Source organism: Eschscholzia californica, unplaced genomic scaffold (assembly GCF_041429995.1).
Source record: "Eschscholzia californica isolate CP2 unplaced genomic scaffold, dmEscCali1.0.p SCAF_5, whole genome shotgun sequence".
NCBI classification, from domain to species: domain Eukaryota; kingdom Viridiplantae; phylum Streptophyta; class Magnoliopsida; order Ranunculales; family Papaveraceae; genus Eschscholzia; species Eschscholzia californica.
This window is the reverse complement of record NW_028238472.1, coordinates 15,222,300-15,243,870: the sequence shown is the minus strand read 5'-3', so window position 1 is coordinate 15,243,870 and position 21,571 is coordinate 15,222,300. Positions and strand designations below refer to the sequence as shown.

The window sequence follows — 21,571 nt, the reverse complement described above, 5'->3', positions numbered from 1 at the left end:
ATTTCCTTCATTTTCTGGATGTGGCACTTGGATTGCCATTGTACTTCGTGTTTTTTGTCTAGTATGTTTTTTATTACATTTATATCATCACTTTCCAGTATGATATTCCGAAAGTTTTGATATTCCGCCAAAAAGAGGCCATTAAGAATTGCTACAGCTTCACTCTCTTCACTGCTTCTACATCTAGTGGTAGATATGTGTGCTGCTATAAATTTCGATTCTGGGTTGTGAACAATAAGGCTGATTCCAGAGGTAGATTGATTATTTGTAAAGGAAGCATCGAAATTTATTTTCACGAAGTTCTGTTTTGGAGGCTGCCATTGTTCTAGGGTTTTTTGTTTAATTTGATCTGATTTATTCTGTGATTCAGGAAAGGTTAATATCATATTTATGACCTTATCTAAGTTGTTGATTTCATGTTGGAAACAGTGATCACAACGAATTTTCTAAATAATCCACAAAATAGTTGCGTAGTGAATATTGTTTGCCGTTTTGTTCTGATCTGGCAAATTTTGCCAGGAGAAGGAGGGGATGTTCTCAGCTATAAGTTATCTTTCAGTACAAAAAAAAAAAAAAAAAAAAAAGTTGGACTACGGGAAGGGTAAAACCATTGGATATTAGAGAAAAAGAAATTTGGTGGTAAACGTAAGCAAATAGAAGAGGGAGTAGAGAAAGAGAGCTTCATTGCCCAAAAGAAAAGGTAATCGTTGCTGCTTTCTTTCCCCAAATCAAAGTTAATATTTAGGTTACCGATTTTGATCAATCTCAAGAAGTGGGTCTTCTCAATAGAATTTTAGTTTCTATTTATCTGTTCTTAGTTTTTTCTTTCCTTTTCTTGTTCTTGGGTTCTTTTATTTGATCACTAACTTCTTAAGGTCTACTTATTGAATTAATTTTTTCAATCCACTTAAGATTTTCATTTTTAATGTCTCAATTAAACCCTAAACTTGTTCTTTTCTATTATTGAACTAAAGTTACCTTCTTTGAGTTGGGAATTTCTCTTAACTATTTGAAGCTATTTGTTGCAGTAATTTGAAGAAAGATGACTAGAAGTTACTTCAAGCAAGAACATGATCTTGGTAGGAATTTTATTTCTATTATCATCAATTTTTTGTTAATTAAAACTGATTTTGTGTATAAATATTGTTTTCTTACTTTAACTTTCAGAGAAGAGGAAAGCCGAAGCTGCAAGGATTAGGGAGAAATATCCGGATAGAGTTCCGGTGAGAATTTCGATTAATTCTTCCTTAATTGTATTATCTTGCTCTTTTGATTGCCCTAACATTGTATATTTATGTTAATTAATAATCAAATCAATGTTATCGCATCGGGTTTTATGATAAATAGAGATTGTGATTCCTTAGTAACAAGAATTCTAGGGTTCTTAAAAGTTCCTTACTTGATTTGGGCAACCTTTAAATGAACTGCGGAATTCTTATTATAAAAGATGTTCAGATAGAATGTTTAATTCATCTTGGAAACTATGTTCTTTCTTGATGAAGTATTGTATTCTGTATGTGTAGATTTTGGATTTAAAGATCGTTTCGCTTTCTTGTTTGTAAAGGAAATGGTTTGCTACTTTTGGTATTTCTTTTTCTTATGTTTATGAGTAGTCAAAGAATAGATGCAATTGTGTATTGCGAGTTCCTATGTTTCTACATGATAAGGCGTTTTAGGGTTTTGATTTTTTGTGGAAGATTCGTAAACCTTAGTGGACTCCTGAGGTTTTTGGGCTTTCTAGAATCTATACAAGGAGCATTACTGCAATTTATGGGATTTATGATTTTGAAACGAGAACGAGGAAAAGGGAAGCAGTCTTGTTTGCTGTGTGTGTCTTCCATTGATGGTATTTTTTTTAATTGTTAATTGCAAGAAGTTCTCTGGATTAGATAAACGGATAAACAACTCTCATTAAAGCTAGGGATATCTTTTCTAACAAAAGGATTTAGAACTCTAAATGTTGAAGTCCTTAATGATTATTTTTGAAGTTCTCTTTAATGGTGGAAGAAAAAAGTGTAGGATCCGCTAATGACGCAAACCAAATTCTCTTAGCGAAATGTGGACTCCATAATATAATCAATTGAAATGTTTTGTTCTATCTATTTTTATATATATTTATTTTGGTTAATGTCTTCTTATTAGCTTAAATTTCCGAGAAAACCCTAAATTTTCTCATATTTAGACTTTCACTTCTGTGTGGCACACCAAATGTTATCAGATATTCTATAGGCGCTCTTCGAAATTGCTATAAGCACTCACATTTTAATTGCAACACCACAAGAATTGGCCGTTTCTCCAATTACAGTCGCCGATCCCGTGTCAAGTTAGGTATCAAATCGAGGCACAGGAGCTGCCTGTAGCAATTCGAGGTGCCTATGGATTATCATGAATGTTATTTGTCCTATTTTTCTAGCTGAGCTTCAGCATGTGTATGATCCTCGTCCTCCTCTTACTTCTTATGTATTGGTTGATCATAGTGGTTGCTGCTAAGTTACCCGTCACTGGCTTATGATATGCATGGTTCATCCATCCGATTCCATTCTAATTTCTATTTATCACATTTACTTCTAATATTAAGGTGATCGTGGAGAAAGCTGAGAGGAGCGATATTCCAAACATTGACAAGAAAAAGTAAGTATATAAATCGCTTCTGATCTATTTCTTCTGGGGGAAGTGAATAGTATTTGTTGTTCTTCATGACTTTTTTCCGGATCTTTTCTTCCGTAATTGTGAATTAGGAAGATGAAAAAGTACCCAAGAAAATGAAATACATTAGGAGGCACTGCTTATGGTTATCACCAATATGTACGGGTTTATAGCCCAATGGTTTTTGTATCCCCTCTAAGGACCAAAATATCTTGGGTTCGAGTCATGTGACGGTAGTTTACCTTTTAGATTTTCTTTCCTTGGGTAGTTCTTGATGAACTTTAGGGTCTACTCTCATGCCCTTTAGGGTTTTGGACCTCTATTTCATGGCCTTCATGGCAGTTGCAATGTCTCGTATGTTTCCAACGGTTTATGTGCTCATCTCATCCTCGTATGTATCATAAAATATGATATTACTCTGATTACACATGTCATGCATTATGATAAAATTCACTCGAATATGGATATCAGGTATCTCGTACCAGCTGACTTAACAGTCGGTCAATTCGTCTATGTAATTCGGAAGAGAATCAAATTGAGTGCAGAAAAGGCTATCTTCATATTTGTTGATGATGTTCTCCCACCTACGGGTAATATACACTTCATCATTCATCCTACTATTTCAAGTAATCTCTTCGTCACTACTATCCTTCTGATCTTTAATTTTTCTTATTGCAGGAGCAATAATGTCTTCCATTTACGAAGATAAGAAAGACGAAGATGGGTTTCTTTATGTTACTTACAGTGGCGAAAACACATTCGGCTTCTAATTTTTAACCTCACATACCCATATGGCCATATATATATATATATGCACAAATACATCTGGTCTGGGTGGTACTTGTAGTAGTTAGTAGTAAAAGAAGCATAAATGTTCATAGGTATGTGTATAGCTTCAAACTAGTGACCTTCAGAAACTGTGACAATGCTTCAAGTGATTCATCTCCTATCAACTTCATTTTGCTTAAACCCTTTTCGCTGTCTTTCTTTTGGTTCATTGATCTCTTTTTCTTTTCTATTGTTAATGATAGATTATTTATGATACGAAAATAGTGTGACGTAGTGATTTTTAATGCATGAATCAACATGAATCAGAGAATTCTAATCAAACCCTTAGCTTACCTAGATTTAAATGAAATGGGGGTGTTCTATTGATGGTCCTCAAAGTGTTACTTGCACCCCATTATCTCGTATTCCCCAAAAAAAGAATCACTCAGGGGGGCGCCAATAACACATGTGCTGCATAGATATCACCATTTATTGCTTTGATAACATTGTTAGAGTCTCCTTCTACTATCAGGTTCACACAATTCATCTCTATGGCCAATGTTACAGCTTGAAGTGCTGCCATAGCTTCCCCCTCATCTACTGTCCTGCATCCCCCTCATCTACTGTCCTGCATCGTTGCAATGCATGTAGAGAGAGAATCATGTAATAAAATCTCTGTTGCTGCCGCTTCAGCTACCCTGGTGAAAGATACATCAAAGTTACATTTGATGACATTTTGAGGAGGAGAGGAGTCCAAGCTTTCTGTGTTATAACCGGGGGCTCCTTTTCCTTCGCAATGGGAGTTTTTTTGTACTAAGACAAAACTATGAATCCTCTCTATACAAGAGGTTTCTGAATGAGTCCGTGATTGAAATATAGTTCACACCTGATTTTCCAGATAATCCACCAGGTTGTTATAATATATAAAGAAATGTGTGGTTTGGTCCGCTAAAGATAGAGAAATGTCATTCTTAATTAATTTGTTATCCCTCTCTAATCTTTACTAGGTTTTCGCCGTGTCCCAAGGACGCGATCGATCCCTCTTGACTAATGCCGTAACATTCTCAAATTCTTCATACAAATTAAAAATTTCGACAATCGCAGAGAATAGAGTGAAATATAATTGAAGATAATAGAGAGAGTAATATAATCCTGTGGATATTGTAACTTATTGATGAGTCATGAAAATGCCTCATTTGAATATCTTAACTCGGGTTAGTTAGTCAATTTTGAGCAGTTACTCTGATGAATTGCTTGTTTCTCTTACTCAGGTGGTTTCTATGGAATTGAGCACAGAAAATGGTTAAAAACGAGAGAAAGACGCACGAAACGGCAATTTGGTCATTTGGATATTCTGGTAATTAGGTCAATATTGATAATCGGGTGAAAAGTAGAGTCTGAGACGAGCCCATGGGTGAAAACAGAAGTCGAATCGGAGTCCCGATGAAAGATATAGACCGGGTCAAAGTTTGGTCAAATCAAGACTATCAGTGACACGTGGCTGCAGATGGGGACGTTTGTACAAAGTTTCGGTACAATGGTCGGGCTCTATCAGGGAATTCCGGTGTACTTTTGAGGCCTGATTCCATGTATTGAGTTGCAAGATAATGTAAGGTACCCTCCAATCTAACAACTGAGTCAGCTCCATGAACACATCGTCATCATTAAAGTGCGTTTTGGATTTTTCTTGATGGTCCGCGAAGCACAGAATTTTCCCTTGATATTAAAACACGGGATTCTAAGGAGTACACTACAGTGCTCTTGGATGCAAGATACTAGTATGGTCTACATGAAGTGATCCGACGGCTGCTGGAGTTGTTTATTGAATCTGTTGGACTCCGAGGTGGGTTGCAAATTCTATTTCTGCTCCGAGATGCATGGAATCTACTCCGTTGACAGCTAACGCACGGTTATAATTGATTTGCTCCCAGATTTGAGGATTTTCTTTCCTCTCCTTCGTCTCTTATCTCTTTTAAATGGAAACTGTTCAACACAGTTTGAGAGAGAGAGACCCGAGAGAGATTCTCAACTAAAATAGAGCAAGATTGAAGATCATATAATCAAGGGAGATATTCAGATTGAGGGCATAAGTGGTCTCTATCTATTATGGCATGTGGGAAATCCGATTATTTCTCTCGTCTTTAACCTCTGAATATTTGTAGTAGAGAGAAAAAGTGAAGATTGAAATAAGATCTGGGGTGAGGAAGATTGATAAGCCATAATCTTTGCCTAAATCAAATGTTTCTTTACTTAAGTTATTCTAGATATATTTTCAATTATCTTGTAATCCATGTATATCTTCCATTATCTTGTAATCCATGTATATCCTATAATGGCTATAAATATAACCCATTGCCTATGTTAAAGGCAAGGGAGAATTCTCAAATCTTCATGGTATCTGAGCTTAGGGTCTTCTAAGGAAAAAATACAGTTTTTTTTCTTCTCTTCTATCTTCTTCTCTATTCAAAATGGCTGCTTCTAATCCACCAACAGGTGCTTCCTCCATTGTCACCCACTCATTCTCTCCATCTTTGACTAACCTTGTTCCTCTTGTAGCTATTAAGCTAGATCACACTAACTTCCTTACCTGGAAAAAGCAAATAATCCCTATTATGCGATCTCAAGATCTTTACCATCACATTGACTCGACTGTTCAACCACCAACACCCTTCATTGTTGATTCTGAAACCTCCATTGAAACACCAAATCCAGCCTTTCATCAATGGCAAAAGGTCGACCAAACCATCATAAGTTGGATCAATACCACTCTCTCGTCCTCAGTTCTCTCACAAACTCCAGAATTTCAGACTTCTCGTGAGTTTTATCGATACCTGGAATCTACCTTTTCAGCCCAAAATACGGCTAGAAAATCACAGTTGCTTCTACATCTCCAAACCATCCGTAAAGGCTCACTCTCAATGCCAGATTATATTGGAAAGATCAAAGAAATTTCTGATGCAATAGCTGATTCGCATCATCCGATTCCTGATCTTGAACTCGTTCTTCATACTCTTCGTGGTTTAGATTCCGACTACAATGGATTCGTAACAGCCATTGAAACTCGGGAAACTTTACCAAGTTTTAATCAACTTCTACCTCTTCTCTTTAACCAGGAAATGCGTATTCAGGAACAAAAATCTAGATCTGATTCCTCTATTATGTCCACAGCCCTTGTAGCAAAAAATCAGGCAATCCAATCAAAACCACAACAAAGAGAGTTCTCAAATTAGAATCGTGGAGGTCGTGGTGGTCGTTCTTCTTACAGGGGACGCAATCGTGGTGGACGCATTGGTTTTCTTAATCAACAACATGGACAAAGTTCCTCGATTCTAGGTGTTCCTCCACCTCAACGACCCTCTTGTCAGATTTGTGGTCGTATAGGCCATACGGCTCTTCAATGTTATCACCGTACGGATCTCAACTATCAACCTCAGGATGTCCCTCAATCATTTGCTGCCTACCAACAACAAGTAGTCCCTTTTGATCCAAGTTATTATGCCGATTCAGGTGCGTCTAATCATATGACGAATGACGAAACGACGATGGTAAATCGCAACTCTTTTCATGGATCCGATCAGATTTCCATAGGAAATGGTACACTTTTACCCATAAAAAATATTGGGAATGTTGTTCTTGGCTCATCTTCTTCTTCTATTACTTTAAATAATGTTTATCATGTACCGTCAATCACGAAGAACTTATTATCAGTATCTCAGTTAACTAAAGATTTTGATTGCTTGGTAATTTTTAACCGTGACCACTTTTTTGTTCAGGATCGACGAACGGGGAAGCTAGTTCTTCAAGGCATCAATAAAGATGGGCTTTATCAATGTTTGGGGTCGCCTCTTCAAGCAAACAGTAGTAATAATAGGTCTTTTTCTGCTTGTTATCTAGGTTCAAAAAAAATAAGTGGGATATTTGGCATATGCGTTTAGGTCATCCCCATTATCGTCTTATGTCTAAGGTTGTTTCTGAGTTTAGTAATTCTAATTCAATAATTCCGAAATCTAGTTTATGTGAAAGTTGTGTTCTTGCTAAGCATCATCGCTTGCCTTTCAACTTATCTACTTCTCGTTCTTATTCTCCTCTTTCTAAAGTTCATTCCGATCTTTGGGGCCCCTCACCAATAATTTCTTCTTTTGGTTTCAAATATTTCTTAATATTGGTTGATGATTTTTCCAAGTTTTCTTGGCTTTATTTTTTGAAAGACAAAACTCAAGTCTTTGATTGTTTGAAAAATTTTAAGCTCCTAATGGAAAATCAATTTAATAGTACTATTAAAATTTTTCAAAGTGATGGCGGTGGCGAGTACACTTCCTCCGCCTCACAAAATTTCTTCAAGGAAAATGGAATTCTACATCAAATTTCTTGTCCTCACACCCCACAACAGAACGGGGTGGCGGAAAGAAAAATTAGGCACGTTGTTGAGACGGGCCTTGCCTTATTACATCAAAGTCACTTACCGAAGAATTTTTGGCCTGAGGCCTTTAGTACGGCTACATATTTGATAAACCGGTTACCAACTCCTACTTTAAAAAATGAGTCTCCCTACTCTGTCTTATACAAAAGGATTCCAAATTATGAGTTTTTTCGAGTGTTTGGTTGTCGTTGTTTTCCTTTATTAACGCCGTATCGAAAGCACAAACTTGATTATAAGAGTTTTCCATGTGTTTTTATTGGGTATTGTGAATCGTATAGAGGTTATAAGTGCCTAAATCCTATTACCAACAAAATTTTTATTTCAAGACATGTTTTATTCGACGAATATTACTTTCCCTTTGCTGTTCCAGGTCTACAAAATCAAAAGAAAGAAATTTTGGTTGAAGAAGCCCCCAAATGGGTGTTCTTAGAGCTACCAGCTTCCTCCCCATCTACTTTAACTCCTCAAGTTATTCCCGATGTTCCAATTAGCAATCAACCTGTCTCAAATCCGAATACTTCACCGCCGATTAATAATGGTTCTTTGCACCATTTTTCTGATGTGGATAACACTATAAGGGTTACCTCTCCTTCGTCTTTTCCTGCTAACTCATCCATGGAACCCTTGGACGATGCAACTACTGTGGCAGATCCTACCCAAGTTATTGATTCTGCCCCATCTTCATTGAACCATGCAACAACTAGTGACTCAGCTCGCTCGGTTTCTGTGCAACATAGAATGGTTACACGGTCAAAATCAGGTATCTCTAAACCTAAGCAAATTATATCTTTAGTTGCATCTTGACATCCTGTCTCTAAGGCATTTTTAGCCTCTGTTGATACCTTACCCGAAGAGCCGACGAGTTTCACTGTTGGCTCGAAAGATCGCAACTGGCAACTTGCAATGGCAGATGAGTTTAATGCTTTGCTGAAAAATCAAACTTGGATATTGGTTCCTCGTGATCCGAAGATGAATTTAGTAGGGTGTAAATGGGTTTATAAAGTGAAATCCAAAAGCGACGGATCCATTGATCGATATAAAGCGAGGTTAGTCGCCAAAGGGTATTCTCAGCAACATGGTCTGGATTATGACGAAACCTTTTCTCCAGTTGTTAAACCAGTAACTATCCGATTAGTTTTGAGTGTTGCAGTTACTTCAGGTTGGAGAATCAAGCAATTGGACGTTAAAAATGCCTTTTTGCACGGATTTCTTGATAAGGATGTCTATATGCATCAACCCCCTGGATTTGTGGATTCAGCTTTTCCAGACCATGTTTGCAAGCTAAATAAAGCCTTGTATGGATTAAAACAGGCACCACGAGCTTGGTTCAATCGTTTTACTACATATATAACTGAATTGGGCTTTGTCGCATCTCGCTCTGATAGTTCTCTGTTTATCTATCAAACTTCAAACTCCATAACTATTTTACTCTTGTATGTGGATGATATATTAATCACAGGTTCAGATGATATTGTAATCTCTCAGTTTGTCTCTTCATTACACTGTCAATTCTCTATGACAGATTTGGGAGATTTGCATTATTTCCTAGGCATGGAAATATCACGTTCTCCCGAGAGACTCTTAATAACACAGAACAGGTATACTACTGATATTTTAAGAAGAATTGATCTTCTTGACTCTAAACCTGTTTCTACTCCAAGTCCTTGTGGAAAGAAAATGTCTTCTTTAGATGGTGAGAAGTTTGAAAATACTACCATCTATCGTTCATTAGTTGGCGCCTTGCAATATCTTTCTCTTACAAGACCTGATAACACATGAGTTGATTAGAAAGTCAGAGAGAGAAAGAGAGATATTGGTGAAAATTTTGAATGGGATTTTTATAGCCGGAGATTCTCAAATTATAAAAAAAAAGATTTGGTTCGGCTTCTTCACTGGATATAAAAACAAAGTTACTTCTTCTATCAAAAGGAGCTCGGTTTTGGGGACAGGAAGAGAGTTTCTTTCGATTCTTCTCCTTCTCTAGGCTTGAATGAATTAATTTTAAAGAGAGAAGGAGAAGAATAGTAACTGCTAGTGAGAAAAAGTGAGAAACAGAGTGGTGAGTGAGAGAGATTAAGAGAGAAACAAAGAGTAATTTGTATAGAGAGAGAGGAATGTATCTTAATTCTTTGTTTAATACAATCTTCAATTTCTTGGTTTTAGTTGATTTGTATTGAAAAACAAAAAGAGTTAGAAGAAGTTTAAAACAGTAGAGAGAGAAAATAGTTGGGGAAGATGAGAAAATTGAATGGAAAATAATTTTCCCACAGAGAAAATATTTCCGAGAAGATGAGAAAATCGTTTTCCCTAAGGGTCTGTTTGTCTGGAAAACAGTAAAAACAGAAGGAAAACTGCTCCTTAGGGTGCGTTTGGCTGCAGACAGGAAATCATTTCCAGCGAAAGTTTAGTTTTCTCCCTATTTCTCTTTTATTCTTTATATGTACTTTAATCTCGTATTACGATTATCTAATCCTCTAATCTAGGGTCAATGATACAACCATATTCAAAATCTTAATCGAGTTTCAACGAAAACATCTCCCGGAATTAGGATAGTTCGTTATCCGAAATTCTGAGTTATAAAAAGAAAGTGATTTAATTTGACATAATATTTATTATTAAAAATGATTTTATGTGGTGAATTCAGAAACCTTAGTCTCTCTCTCATTTCAATTCTCCCCATTTGAGTTCCTTGTATCATTTGTATTTATTTTCATTTTCGTTATTTTATTTTAATATTTCATTCATTTTAAAACCAAAATCAAAACATTTGAAAAATCTTATTACTTCCCAGTTTTAGAATAAGTTCAACTAGTCTCTAAGGAACGAACCAGTCTTTCCGGAAATATTACAACTTGACACTCGTGCACTTGCGGGTGTAGACCTATTTAGAGTAACCTTTCTAGGCCCATCACTTATTTAGTGGAAAGATTCCAGCAACAGACTAATTTAGTGGAAACGTTTGTTGGAAAAATCGTGAGAGAGAAAAGTAGAATGAGAAGAAAGTGAGTAGTTATTTTAGGGATATTCTAACCGTATTTAATTTTTTTAATTAATGACACTATTACCCTTACCTTTTGAGTTTATTTACATAAAGAATGATTTATACCAGTCGTCGGATGTGATCTCTAACAAGCTCCCACCAAAATGGACGGCTAGACTTATCCAAAATAACCACTGACCTATTTTTATATATTCAAATACGCCCATTTAGAGTTTTTTGCCATTACAATAACTTCAATTTTAATTATTGTTTAAATAAAATAAGTTGTCGAAATCAAATAAGTTTTAAAATATGATAAAACTTACTTGTTTAGAGAACATATGCCAAGTCTTTTCAAGAAAACAGTATCTCTACGTTAACACGTCTTCTAAAGAAAAACAGTCGATTCCAATAATCATCATTTTTCTATTTTTTGAAAAATGTTTGTAGATAAACGGATACGATCAATACAACTATTCAGTGGATTCAGCAATGGAAGCCTTTAGAAGAAGAAACTATCAACCTTTTAAAATTCTGTGGTTCCTGTGGGAAGCCATATGCGAAAACTGCTTTACAACGAATAAACAAAATCCTTTACAAATAATTGAAAGGATTATAAACACATCGACGACTCCGCTAAGTACTGAGCCTAGTATCATCAAGAAATGTAAGGAAAAAACAAATACCCAGACATGGAGACCTCCATCGACACCATATATAAAGATTAATGTAGAAGCTTCATTCGTCAGTCTTAATGAACAGGCAGGAATTGGTTACATCATACGAGATGCAGAGGCTAACTACATAATAGCGGTGGCAGACATTGCTCGAGGACAACATGCGGAAGAATGCGAAAGCTTGGCAATATTATCAAGTCTCAAAGATGCTTTGCAACTGCAAATTCAGTACGTGCGCTTAGAAAGTGATAATCAAGCAATAATCTTAGCGCTCAACGGCAAGGGAGTAAATCTTCACTGGCAAACACAAAGAATTATCCAACAGATTAAAGACATCAAGGACAAATTTACAGGCACTAAATTCACTCATATACCCCGTAATTGTAACACTTATGCTGATGCATTAGCTAAATGAGGTCGTACCCATGGTCATAAGAAAATTTGGCATGACGTTCTTTCTTTATTTTCAGATTTCTAGTCGGTTTGTAATAGACTCTGTTTTGCTTTAATAGTAATACCTTTCATCAGAAAAAAAAATCATCATTTTTTATTTTGCGAAAACATATCCGTTTTATTGGAACTTTTTTCGATATATCAAATTCAAATTTGGCAGGACAAGTCACACTTTGCATGTTAGATGCATGCACTTAAATTAGGAAATAGTTAAAGTAAGAGGGAGTTGGGTTGTTTCCAGTGGTTAAATTGGGGGTGTTAAATTCAATCCCTAAGCCAATTACAATTTTCTTCTTTTGCTCTGTCTAACTTAATATTTATCATCTTCATTATTTTTCTCATTCTGCTTTGCTTCTTTCTTTAGCTGGGTTCTTTTAAATCTCCCCTTTTCTGATTGATTTGATTGGCACATTGCTAGGTTTTCTGATCTCAAAATTCCATTTTATTTTTCTATTAACACTCAAATAACCAATTCTTTATCTTTTGTTTCCAAAATCAGGGATTGGGCCATTGGTCTAAAAAGGAGACCAAAATGAAAATCCCACCCAAAGTTGCCTAAAAATGAAAGGGAGGTCCAATGTGTCAGTTTGGGGGTCAAAATTACGTAAAGGGCCCTTAGAAAACAAAGTATTTACCGTTCATGCCATCGAAAATTACAAAATTACCATTGAAAATTACAAAATTGCCATCGAAATTTCTCGGGAAACGATTTTTTTCTGAAAAATAATCTGACAACCCGTCCATCAGAATGTGTACTGTTCAGAAATTTACGGAACTGCCACCGAAAAATTTCCAGGAAACGAAATTTTTTTCGGGAAATTATTTTATTTACTGGAAATTTTTTTCTGTACTAGACATTTTTGCTGGCCGGGAATTTGAAATTTCGTAAAAAAATTTGAAAATTTGGGCGGGAATTTGAAATTTCGTTTGAAAATTTCAAAACTTCGAAAAAAAGATTTTGTGACCGGGAAATTATTTTATTTACTGGAAATTTTTTTTCTGTACTAGACACTTTTGCTGGGCGGGAATTTAAAATTTTCAAAAAAATTTGAAAATTTGGCCGGGAATTTGAAATTTCGTTTGAAAATTTCGAAAAAAATATTTCGTTTGAAAATTTCAAAAAAATTTGAAAATTGGATTTTTTTGTGTATGGGAAATTATTTTATTTACCGAGAAGAGATGGTTTGCTGGGCGGGAATTTGAAATTTCGTTTGAAAATTTCAAAAAATTTTGAAACTTTGAATTTTTCGTGTACTGGTAAATTATTTTATTTACCAGACATTTTTTTTTTCCAGGAAAACGTCAGCATGTCCCGTCCAAGGGCAAGAGGGGAATAAAAAAAAAAAACTGACATTTGGACCTGCAACTAATTTTTGGGCAAGAGTGGATTTTTTTTGGGTTTACCCCCCAGATTTTGGACTGTTGACTCAAAAATCCTATATATATTGGGTATCATGGGATTAAAAGTTTGTTAAATAAAAGAATAATCCAGTTTCAGAAGTTTTTGTAACAAACCTTCTTCCTATGTAGTCATTAATGGAGTTTAAGGCCCAACCCCTTCTAAATGGAGAAAGTAATTTAGGGTTTTAGAGTAGTTACAAGTGCTCGACAGACGTTGTCAACACAAACAAGTGACATTTCTGTACATACAATTCTCTCGCATGAAAAAACTGAAAATAGGTTTTCTACGAGTTGCGTTAGCAGATAGGGTGGGTAGAGCTATTCGGAAATCGTTAATTTTAGGTGGCAAGTAAGTCCATTTTTACTTGTGTAAAAGCAAAAGTGTGGAAATTTATCAGTTAAATTAAACTCATCATATCTCTTTAACTCGAGCAAGACCGAGCTCAATTAGAAACTAATTTGGTGGGTAAGGTCAATTACTCATCTATAATTTCTGAAATAAGAGACGCAAAACACAGATAGAAACATTAGTATCTCCGAAACACATGCATTATTGATTATAACCCGAAAGATATCATCTCCATATTTTATTGTAACTATTTGATTAATTCAACTATATTCTACAGTAGGTGTGGCAAAACAAAGTAAATATCCCACTCCATATTCAAAATGTAAGGCCAAAAGGAAATAATTGTATTCGATAACGTAACGGGGGGAGCGGGGGCTAAAATGTACAAAATGCTTTGACTAATATATAACTTGCTGACTTACTTTTAACCTTGAGGAAACGAAGTCCATTTCATAGTCAAACTTTAAATCTAGTTGTCTTTTAGTAAAAGTGGGTCAACGAGTAATAAATTTAGTCAGAACTTTTTGTACACTTAGCGTTTCTCATAGCTAAAACAAAAATATCTAGTTCATTCTCAACACAAAATAAAAAGGCAATTTCCAAAAAAAAAAAAATTTAAAAGGCAAAAGATATAAGAACATGGTAAAAAAATAATTTTTTTGCAAAAATATAATTGGCACAATATGCCTTTAAAGGTAAAGTTTTTTATATTGGAAAAAAACAGATCTTGTAAATTAGATTGGTAAAAAAATAAAAAGTTATTTTTGGCATATAATTAACATAGTAATTATCACCAATAGATATACATACTTACTATAAAATTCGACAAATGTATCATCTATATGAATTGCTAGGTTAGAAACTCAATTAGCCCATCCTTATAAGAATTCTCTAGTTCTAACTTGATTTCTTAGTTTTTTTTTCAATCATGTCGATTAGAAATCAAATATTAGGGTTAGGATTTTTATTCATATTTATGTTGAATGGAGTTGATTCAATAAACTATGGAGAAGCTCTTACAAAATCATTATTGTATTATGAAGCTCAAAGATCAGGGCCATTACCTAATAGTCAGAGAGTACAATGGAGAGCTGATTCTGGGTTAAAAGATGGTAGTGACCTTGGAGTAAGATTCATCATCCCTTCTTGATTTTTATATTCATCAAGAAATATTCTTTTTTTTTTCTTCATTTTTCAAAAAAATATTGTTTTCTTTTACTCCTCTGCCAATGATATATATTTTTTGACTAGTAATAGAGTTTTGAGTAATTTCCGATTCCCCCAAATAATGAGGGTATACCTTTATAATGGAATCAATTTCTTAAACTATACATATTTTTTTTGTTCATATCTCCCTTGTCCATATGTTGGGCCTCTTGGTATGATATTGCTAGAGCATAATTTTTTTATATAGAGAATGTTGTTCCTCTAGTTATGGTTTGAGTTTACTTTAACTTTCTCAGTTTGACGAGTTGGATCGAGTCAAAATCGACTCTGATTCCAACATAGAAATCTCAACTTCCACACGAAAAATTACTACAACTTTGACAACATTCAAAATGAATAGCCTCTAGGTACAAGAAATTCACTTTTTAGCTTCATCTGTATTCCTAGATCTGAAACCATTCAATTAGATAGTTATCGAAGATTGTTGTACTTTTTTGTTTGACAAAAATACTCAATAATGCTATTTAGTAGGACAAAATATAGGCCCAATGGCCCAACAAAATGGTCTTATTGGCCCTTACAAGGCCAAATTTAAACATGACGTTAGCAATTTGACTTTGTCAAGCCATTCAGACTACTTCCAGAAATAACTTGTCAAGGCCAAATTTAAACATGATCGAGGCAAATAACTTTTCCAAAAATATTTTCTTAACAAGTTTTTGGCTATGGTCAACGAGATCTCGAACTTATTTAACTTAAGGCGTGAAGTGACACCCACTTAGCCGAAAGTATAATGGCTCCACAAAAGTTGACAAATTAGAGAGCCTAAGCGGCTACATTTAAGTGACGCGCTTTGCCTATATAGTCAAATCGTGTTTTTGAATAGAAATAAACCGTGAAACCTGTCTTGATTAGTTGGATAGACATATATGTGTTTTTCTAGTCTATAGATTAGAATTCGAGACTTCGAGTCTTATTGTCCCAAAATAAGATAGAAGCTGATAACGGTTTTTACTACGTGAATAGGTTGATCTAGTTGGAGGATATTATGATGCGGGAGATAATGTGAAATTTGGGTTTCCAATGGCCTTCACAATAACAATGCTAGCATGGAGCAGCATAGAATTCCATCATCAACTTAGGGCAAAAAATGAACTATCAAATGCACTTGAAGCTATAAAATGGGGAACAGATTATTTGATAAAAGCTCATCCACAATCTGATATATTATATGGTGAAGTTGGAGAAGGTGATTCTGATCATGAATGTTGGCAAAGACCAGAAGATATGACAACACCTAGAACTACTTTTAAGATCGATAGTTCTCATCCTGGTTCTGATCTAGCCGCTGAATCTTCTGCTGCTCTTGCTGCTGCTTCTATTGCTTTTTCGGATTCTAATCCTCGTTATTCTTCTCAACTTATATCTCATGCAAAACAGGTTAATTTCTAACCCTATATTTAAATCGTTAAGTTTGTGGTCATCTAATTCTAATACAGACTACCCTCGTTTTTTGTTATAACAATTTGTATCTAAACAAGATACAGTAAAATGAAAAATAAAAGAAAAGACACTAGTAAAGAAGGTGTTTCTTATGTGGATCTACAAGATTTTACTAAACACTATAACGAACAAAGACACGAGTGAACAAATAGTTGTTTTCAACTATTTATTGATTATTTTATTTGTTATTTGTTATGACGGTTGTTTTTTGAGTAACCATTAGTTTTTTATTTTTTACTTTCGTGAAGAAAATATATTCTATTACGATTGATTATTTTGTGAAATACAGTTGTTTGAGTTTGCTTGCAATCACCGAGGTTTATATCAACAAAGTGGGATACCAGCCGGGAAGTTTTACCCTAGTAGTGGGTTCGAGGTAAATTCTAAGTTATATATGAAATTCAAGTTTTCTTAAACCGGATTTAATATTGTGGATTTTGGATATGTTAGAAATTTTGGAATATATTGTTATTTTTATACATGATATCCCCAAATATTCAATTGGTCATTACAAATTTCACCAAATATGTTCTATATTGATAGAGATTTTTAATTAAGTTATTTTTCTAAAAATGTACTTAATATGGAGTTTGTACAAAGAGATTAGCCAATTTAGAAGCCCTTAACTTGCTCAAAATGATCAAAATAGAAATAATATTTCCTTGCTTTTTTGTAATTTTTATTTTCCAGGATGAATTGTTGTGGGCAGCCGCATGGCTTCATAGGGCAACCAAAGACAAATTGTATTTGGATTACTTGAGTTCAGCAGGAAATACTGGAGGCACTCGAACCGTGTTCTCATGGGATGATAAATTTGTTGGTGCCCAAGTCTTAGCTGCCAAGGTATGAACTACTGTTTTTCACTATAATGTTGACAATTTTGATGTTTCTCCTCTTAGTATTCAACCGACATAGAGCCTAAAGTCTGACGAACTTATTATTATTATTATTTATACTTTAACAATTCAAATTTAATAACTACGGATTCCACTTCTTCTGGGAATCGAACCAGGGACCTCAAGGGTTTTAGACACTATCGACCACTTGGGCAATCAAGTGTTGACTCCACTAGGGGTTGCATGTACGGGAAACTACCCGACACAACCCATTTGAAAGTCGCTAGTACCTTTTGAACTATTTATTTCATCTTCTCACGTTTTCTCGATGTTGCAGCTAGTGTTAGAAAATCAAGTTCAGAACTCCGGAGTTTGGGCTCAGTACAAAAGTCAAGCAGATGATTTTATTTGCTCTGTTGTTCAGAAAGGCAACAACAATGTTAAGTTATCGGCCGGAGGTTTACTTTGGTTCCAAGAATGGAATAATCTCCAATACACCACCACTGCTACTTTCGTTGCAACCGCTTATTCTGAATATCTTAGCGCTGCAAAGTCAAGTCTCCAATGCCCTGGTGGTACCGTTAGTCCCTCCGATTTAATCAATTTCGTCAGATCACAGGTATAAATCTATCATTCTCAATGCCAATTTCTTTAAATCTTATTATTGCCCGCCCTAAAACATGAAAAGTCGAGTGCAATTTGGGTTGAATTATTTGAATCTTCTGTTGGACGAGTTTACATTATAATAACTTTTTTTGGTGCAGGTTGATTATATTTTAGGGTCAAACCCAAAGTCAATGAGTTACATGGTAGGAGTGGGGTCAAACTATCCAGTCAAAATTCATCATAGAGGAGCTTCAATTGTATCAATCAAGAAAGATCAAACACCAGTGACATGTAAAGGAGGATATGACGCTTGGTATAACAAAGATGCAGCAAATCCAAATGTATTGGTTGGAGCTCTTGTTGGTGGTCCTAATCTATCCGATTCATATGATGATTCTAGACCTAATTATCAATCAGCTGAACCTACTACTGTAACTGTTGCTCCTTTTGTTGGTGTATTGGCCAAACTTGCCTAACCCTAGCCATGATCAATTGATTTATGATTAAATATTTGAATTTTGGGTTTTATCTAAATTTATTTGTGATACTTGAACAAGTATAAAAATATAAACTATGAGGATGATCGATTGAAATGGGAAGTGTTGGTTTCAAATGATAGTTAACTAGAGAACCTAAGGAGCAAACAATTAGTATTATTTTTGGTGTTAGCTATGATAATCCCACAAGTAGGGGTGGGATTTTTACCGGACAGCCCTCTACCCATAACGGACACCCGAGTCCGATATTTCCCGTAGGCGTCCATGCACGAGACATTCCCTACCCGCCCAACCCGACGAATTATAGTGGGCAGCCTCGGGTGAAAAGACTTACCTGCACTCCCGCCCACACCCGAACCCGCATATTAATTTCTTAGCCCGTGGAAATTGAATCATTTATTTAGGTGGCTGGGTTGAAGTAAGCCAAATAATTAAGGACTAAATGCGCAACCCAAGAAAGCAATCACACCAAAGCATTACTTATTATGGATATGGATTGAAGCTTTTGGGTGGTTGATTTTATGTGGGACTATGTCCTCAAACTCAAATTCATATCAGTAGCACATTGCTCCTGTATAAGTGAGAATGAGATTCAAAGCTTTTATGAATAGTCAGGAGGCTACTAGCTTTTATGAATAGATAGGAGGCTAACATTTTCGACCTTTAGGGTCATTTTCTTGAGTCGTGTCTAGTCCAATTTCATTCTCATTATGAGGCACTTTGCATTTAAAGGTATGCAACTCTCATGATGTTTGAAGAGAAAAATAATTATGATCATCCATGTAACAATTGTGATTCAATCACATAGGAATGAATATGGTTCGCTTGGTTTCAAAAAAAAAAAAAAAACTTTACTCAATGTAGGCTTGGTTAAAGTGGTTGGGCATTATAGAGTGCATATAAAACTTAATCTCACTGGAAACCCGATGCCCGATTCACCCGGTCCATTCACCCGAGTGAATAAGTGGGTATGGGCGGGTTGTGGCCAGTATAATTTGTAAAAGTACCTGCCCGATTAGCCCGACCACCCTAGTAGCCAAAAACCTAATCTACCCGACCCGTCCGAACCCGATGCAAGTCTACCCGTGGGTGCCCATACCCACCCAATTCCCACCCGTAAGTATATGTAGTACTAGGCTACTATTAGCTCGTCGTTACTTAAACGGTGGTGGGTGAAGATGGTGAAGAAAGATATGCATATAAAAAATGCTTGACATGAAGAGAGAATTTTATTATGGGTCGTATGTGTCATTACTCCACACACTACTTAATTCAGATTTAACCAAAAATTTTATCATAAGTTGAAACTGAAGTGAACAACCAATTATCACTAAATAATTGGGATCTATGTGTCAAATTAACCTACCGTAGTCAATATTCGGTTGTCAAAATAGTTCAAAGTGTTGACATAAATTACGATCGGTTTTAGTCCTCTTTAATGTTATTGGACTTAGATCTCTTTCATTATAAATTTAACTTAGGTGGTTGTCGTGCTTATCACATCTTCATGATGTATCAATACCTTGTAACGACTAATGTCGAATCTATTTGTCAAAAAAAAAAAAATACCGTAAAATGTTTCTGGAAGGAACAACTCAAGGCCGAACGCTAATGCCAAATTAGAATGCAATATCTAGAGGGAGAAAGTTAATCATTAGGGAAAGAAAAATCTTGCCGTCAGATTCAGATGTCGGGATAAAGGAGGTCTCCTTTGTCGGGCAGAGTATCCATATTGATTAAAAAATTGAGAAGTAAATCACAAAGTTATCCTGAAGTTATTATGGCACGTTCCAGAACACTTGAAACCGACGATAGGGGCCACCCCAATTTGGTGTTCCTCAACAAAGGTGCAAATGGCGGTCAGCCATGAGTCTTTGCCTCCTCAAATCCTCCACATAAGACACACTTGATTTCCCACCACCCCCAATCTCTAACTCTAGGGAACCTACTCCCATTATGCAGATAATGCCTTCCATCCAAGTGGTCAATCAACAACAACGTTTGTGCACCTAGAATGCTCATTTATTTATTTATTTATTTTTAACTCGACATAAGTCAATAAGTAATGGACTCTACTTTCACTGTGAATCGAATATGTGATCTTCGGATTTTATAATACATGTATAACGTAGTTGTTGACATGTTCCCAGCATGTCAGACAAGAAAAAAACAATCTACAAGGTACGTTGTGAAGCACATCAAAAGGTAAACATCACGAATACATACCATTTAGTTTATTTCCATTAACTCGATTTTAGTGAAAAACTACTACTTTATATAATCGAAGTTAAGTGATCATCACTTAGAGAATAAGTTTTTCGACATACTCTTACTCCTCTGGTCTCCCTTCAATAATAATATCCAACCTTCTGTTAGTCGAAGAACTTATGATTGCGATCCCATATAATGATAGAATTTTGAATAAGGGTGTCAAACATTCATTTACCAAAGAAAAAAAGAACATGGGTATCTTCACAAAAAAATGGTTATTATGGAGAAAAATAAAATAATAAGCCACCCTTTATATAGGTTTACTTTGGATGTAATTTGCTAAACTTAAAGGTTCAAAGTTCAAACTACTTTACAATATAAACAAATATTGTAATAACTCTTTTATGTGTTAATTTATGACTCTTTCACAGAAAAAAAAAAAAAAAAAAACGATTTCTTTTAGTTCGTGTTACTTTTAGTCTCAAACAAATCTTGAGTCTATCACTCAACTATTTAATTTGTATCCCAAAATTTTTACCAAATAAAATCAATCAATGGCCACTATAAAATTTTAGTTATCTAGGGTTTTGCGAGCTCTTAAGAATTCTAAGAGTCCCCCCTTGAAATAGTGGTGCATGTTAGGTATTTTAAGAACACAAGACTAGAGAAAAGCAACAAACAGGGAGCCAGAAGCCATGCAGATTCAAAGTACAAAATTCCAATACAGACAAGGAATGGAGTTTCCTCGATACAAACAACAAAACATTTTTGTCTCTCTTTCTAAGTTCTCTAATGAAGTAATTGGCATATGGAGACTAATAGGGGGATAGAGAGGTCTTGGTATTGGGAAATCTCCCTTCTTAGTGAGAACAAATATATATATATATATATATATATTATATAAAACACAATGGTCTTTTTTGAGGTGAACCGTACGATTTATCTCTGGATATTCATGTCCGGTTGATTGTCATCTAAATTTCTTAATCCAACGATTCTAAAACATTTAAAAACTAATTGATAACTACCCACAATCAACAATCCCCTAACTTTCTTC

At 35.2% G+C, this 21,571-nt stretch overlaps 3 protein-coding genes and 1 long non-coding RNA gene across 4 annotated transcripts; 3 read left to right on the top strand and 1 right to left on the bottom strand.

The window, feature by feature from the left end:
* Positions 1-566: 566 nt before the first annotated feature.
* Positions 567-11,222, bottom strand: LOC147537383 (uncharacterized). The gene is made up of 3 exons (XR_015225843.1): positions 10,747-11,222; positions 2,162-4,581; positions 567-2,099 (listed from the first exon to the last, which is right to left on the bottom strand). It is a non-coding gene; the product is annotated as an uncharacterized LOC147537383 (long non-coding RNA).
* Positions 612-3,617, top strand: LOC147537384 (autophagy-related protein 8f). Its single transcript, XM_086642592.1, has 6 exons — positions 612-700; positions 1,029-1,079; positions 1,168-1,223; positions 2,579-2,631; positions 3,118-3,236; positions 3,325-3,617. The coding sequence occupies exons 2-6, from the start codon at positions 1,043-1,045 to the stop codon at positions 3,414-3,416; spliced, it is 357 nt and encodes a 118-aa protein (XP_086498718.1). The 5' UTR covers positions 612-700; positions 1,029-1,042; the 3' UTR covers positions 3,417-3,617.
* An 84-nt stretch (positions 11,223-11,306) lies between the features above and the next one.
* Positions 11,307-11,906, top strand: LOC147537382 (uncharacterized). Its single transcript, XM_086642769.1, has one exon. The coding sequence runs from the start codon at positions 11,307-11,309 to the stop codon at positions 11,904-11,906; it is 600 nt and encodes a 199-aa protein (XP_086498895.1).
* A 2,632-nt stretch (positions 11,907-14,538) lies between these two features.
* LOC147537381 (endoglucanase 12-like) lies at positions 14,539-18,340 on the top strand. The gene is made up of 6 exons (XM_086642126.1): positions 14,539-14,820; positions 15,888-16,301; positions 16,654-16,740; positions 17,055-17,207; positions 17,538-17,819; positions 17,965-18,340. The coding sequence occupies exons 1-6, from the start codon at positions 14,623-14,625 to the stop codon at positions 18,280-18,282; spliced, it is 1,452 nt and encodes a 483-aa protein (XP_086498252.1). The 5' UTR covers positions 14,539-14,622; the 3' UTR covers positions 18,283-18,340.
* Positions 18,341-21,571: the final 3,231 nt, after the last annotated feature.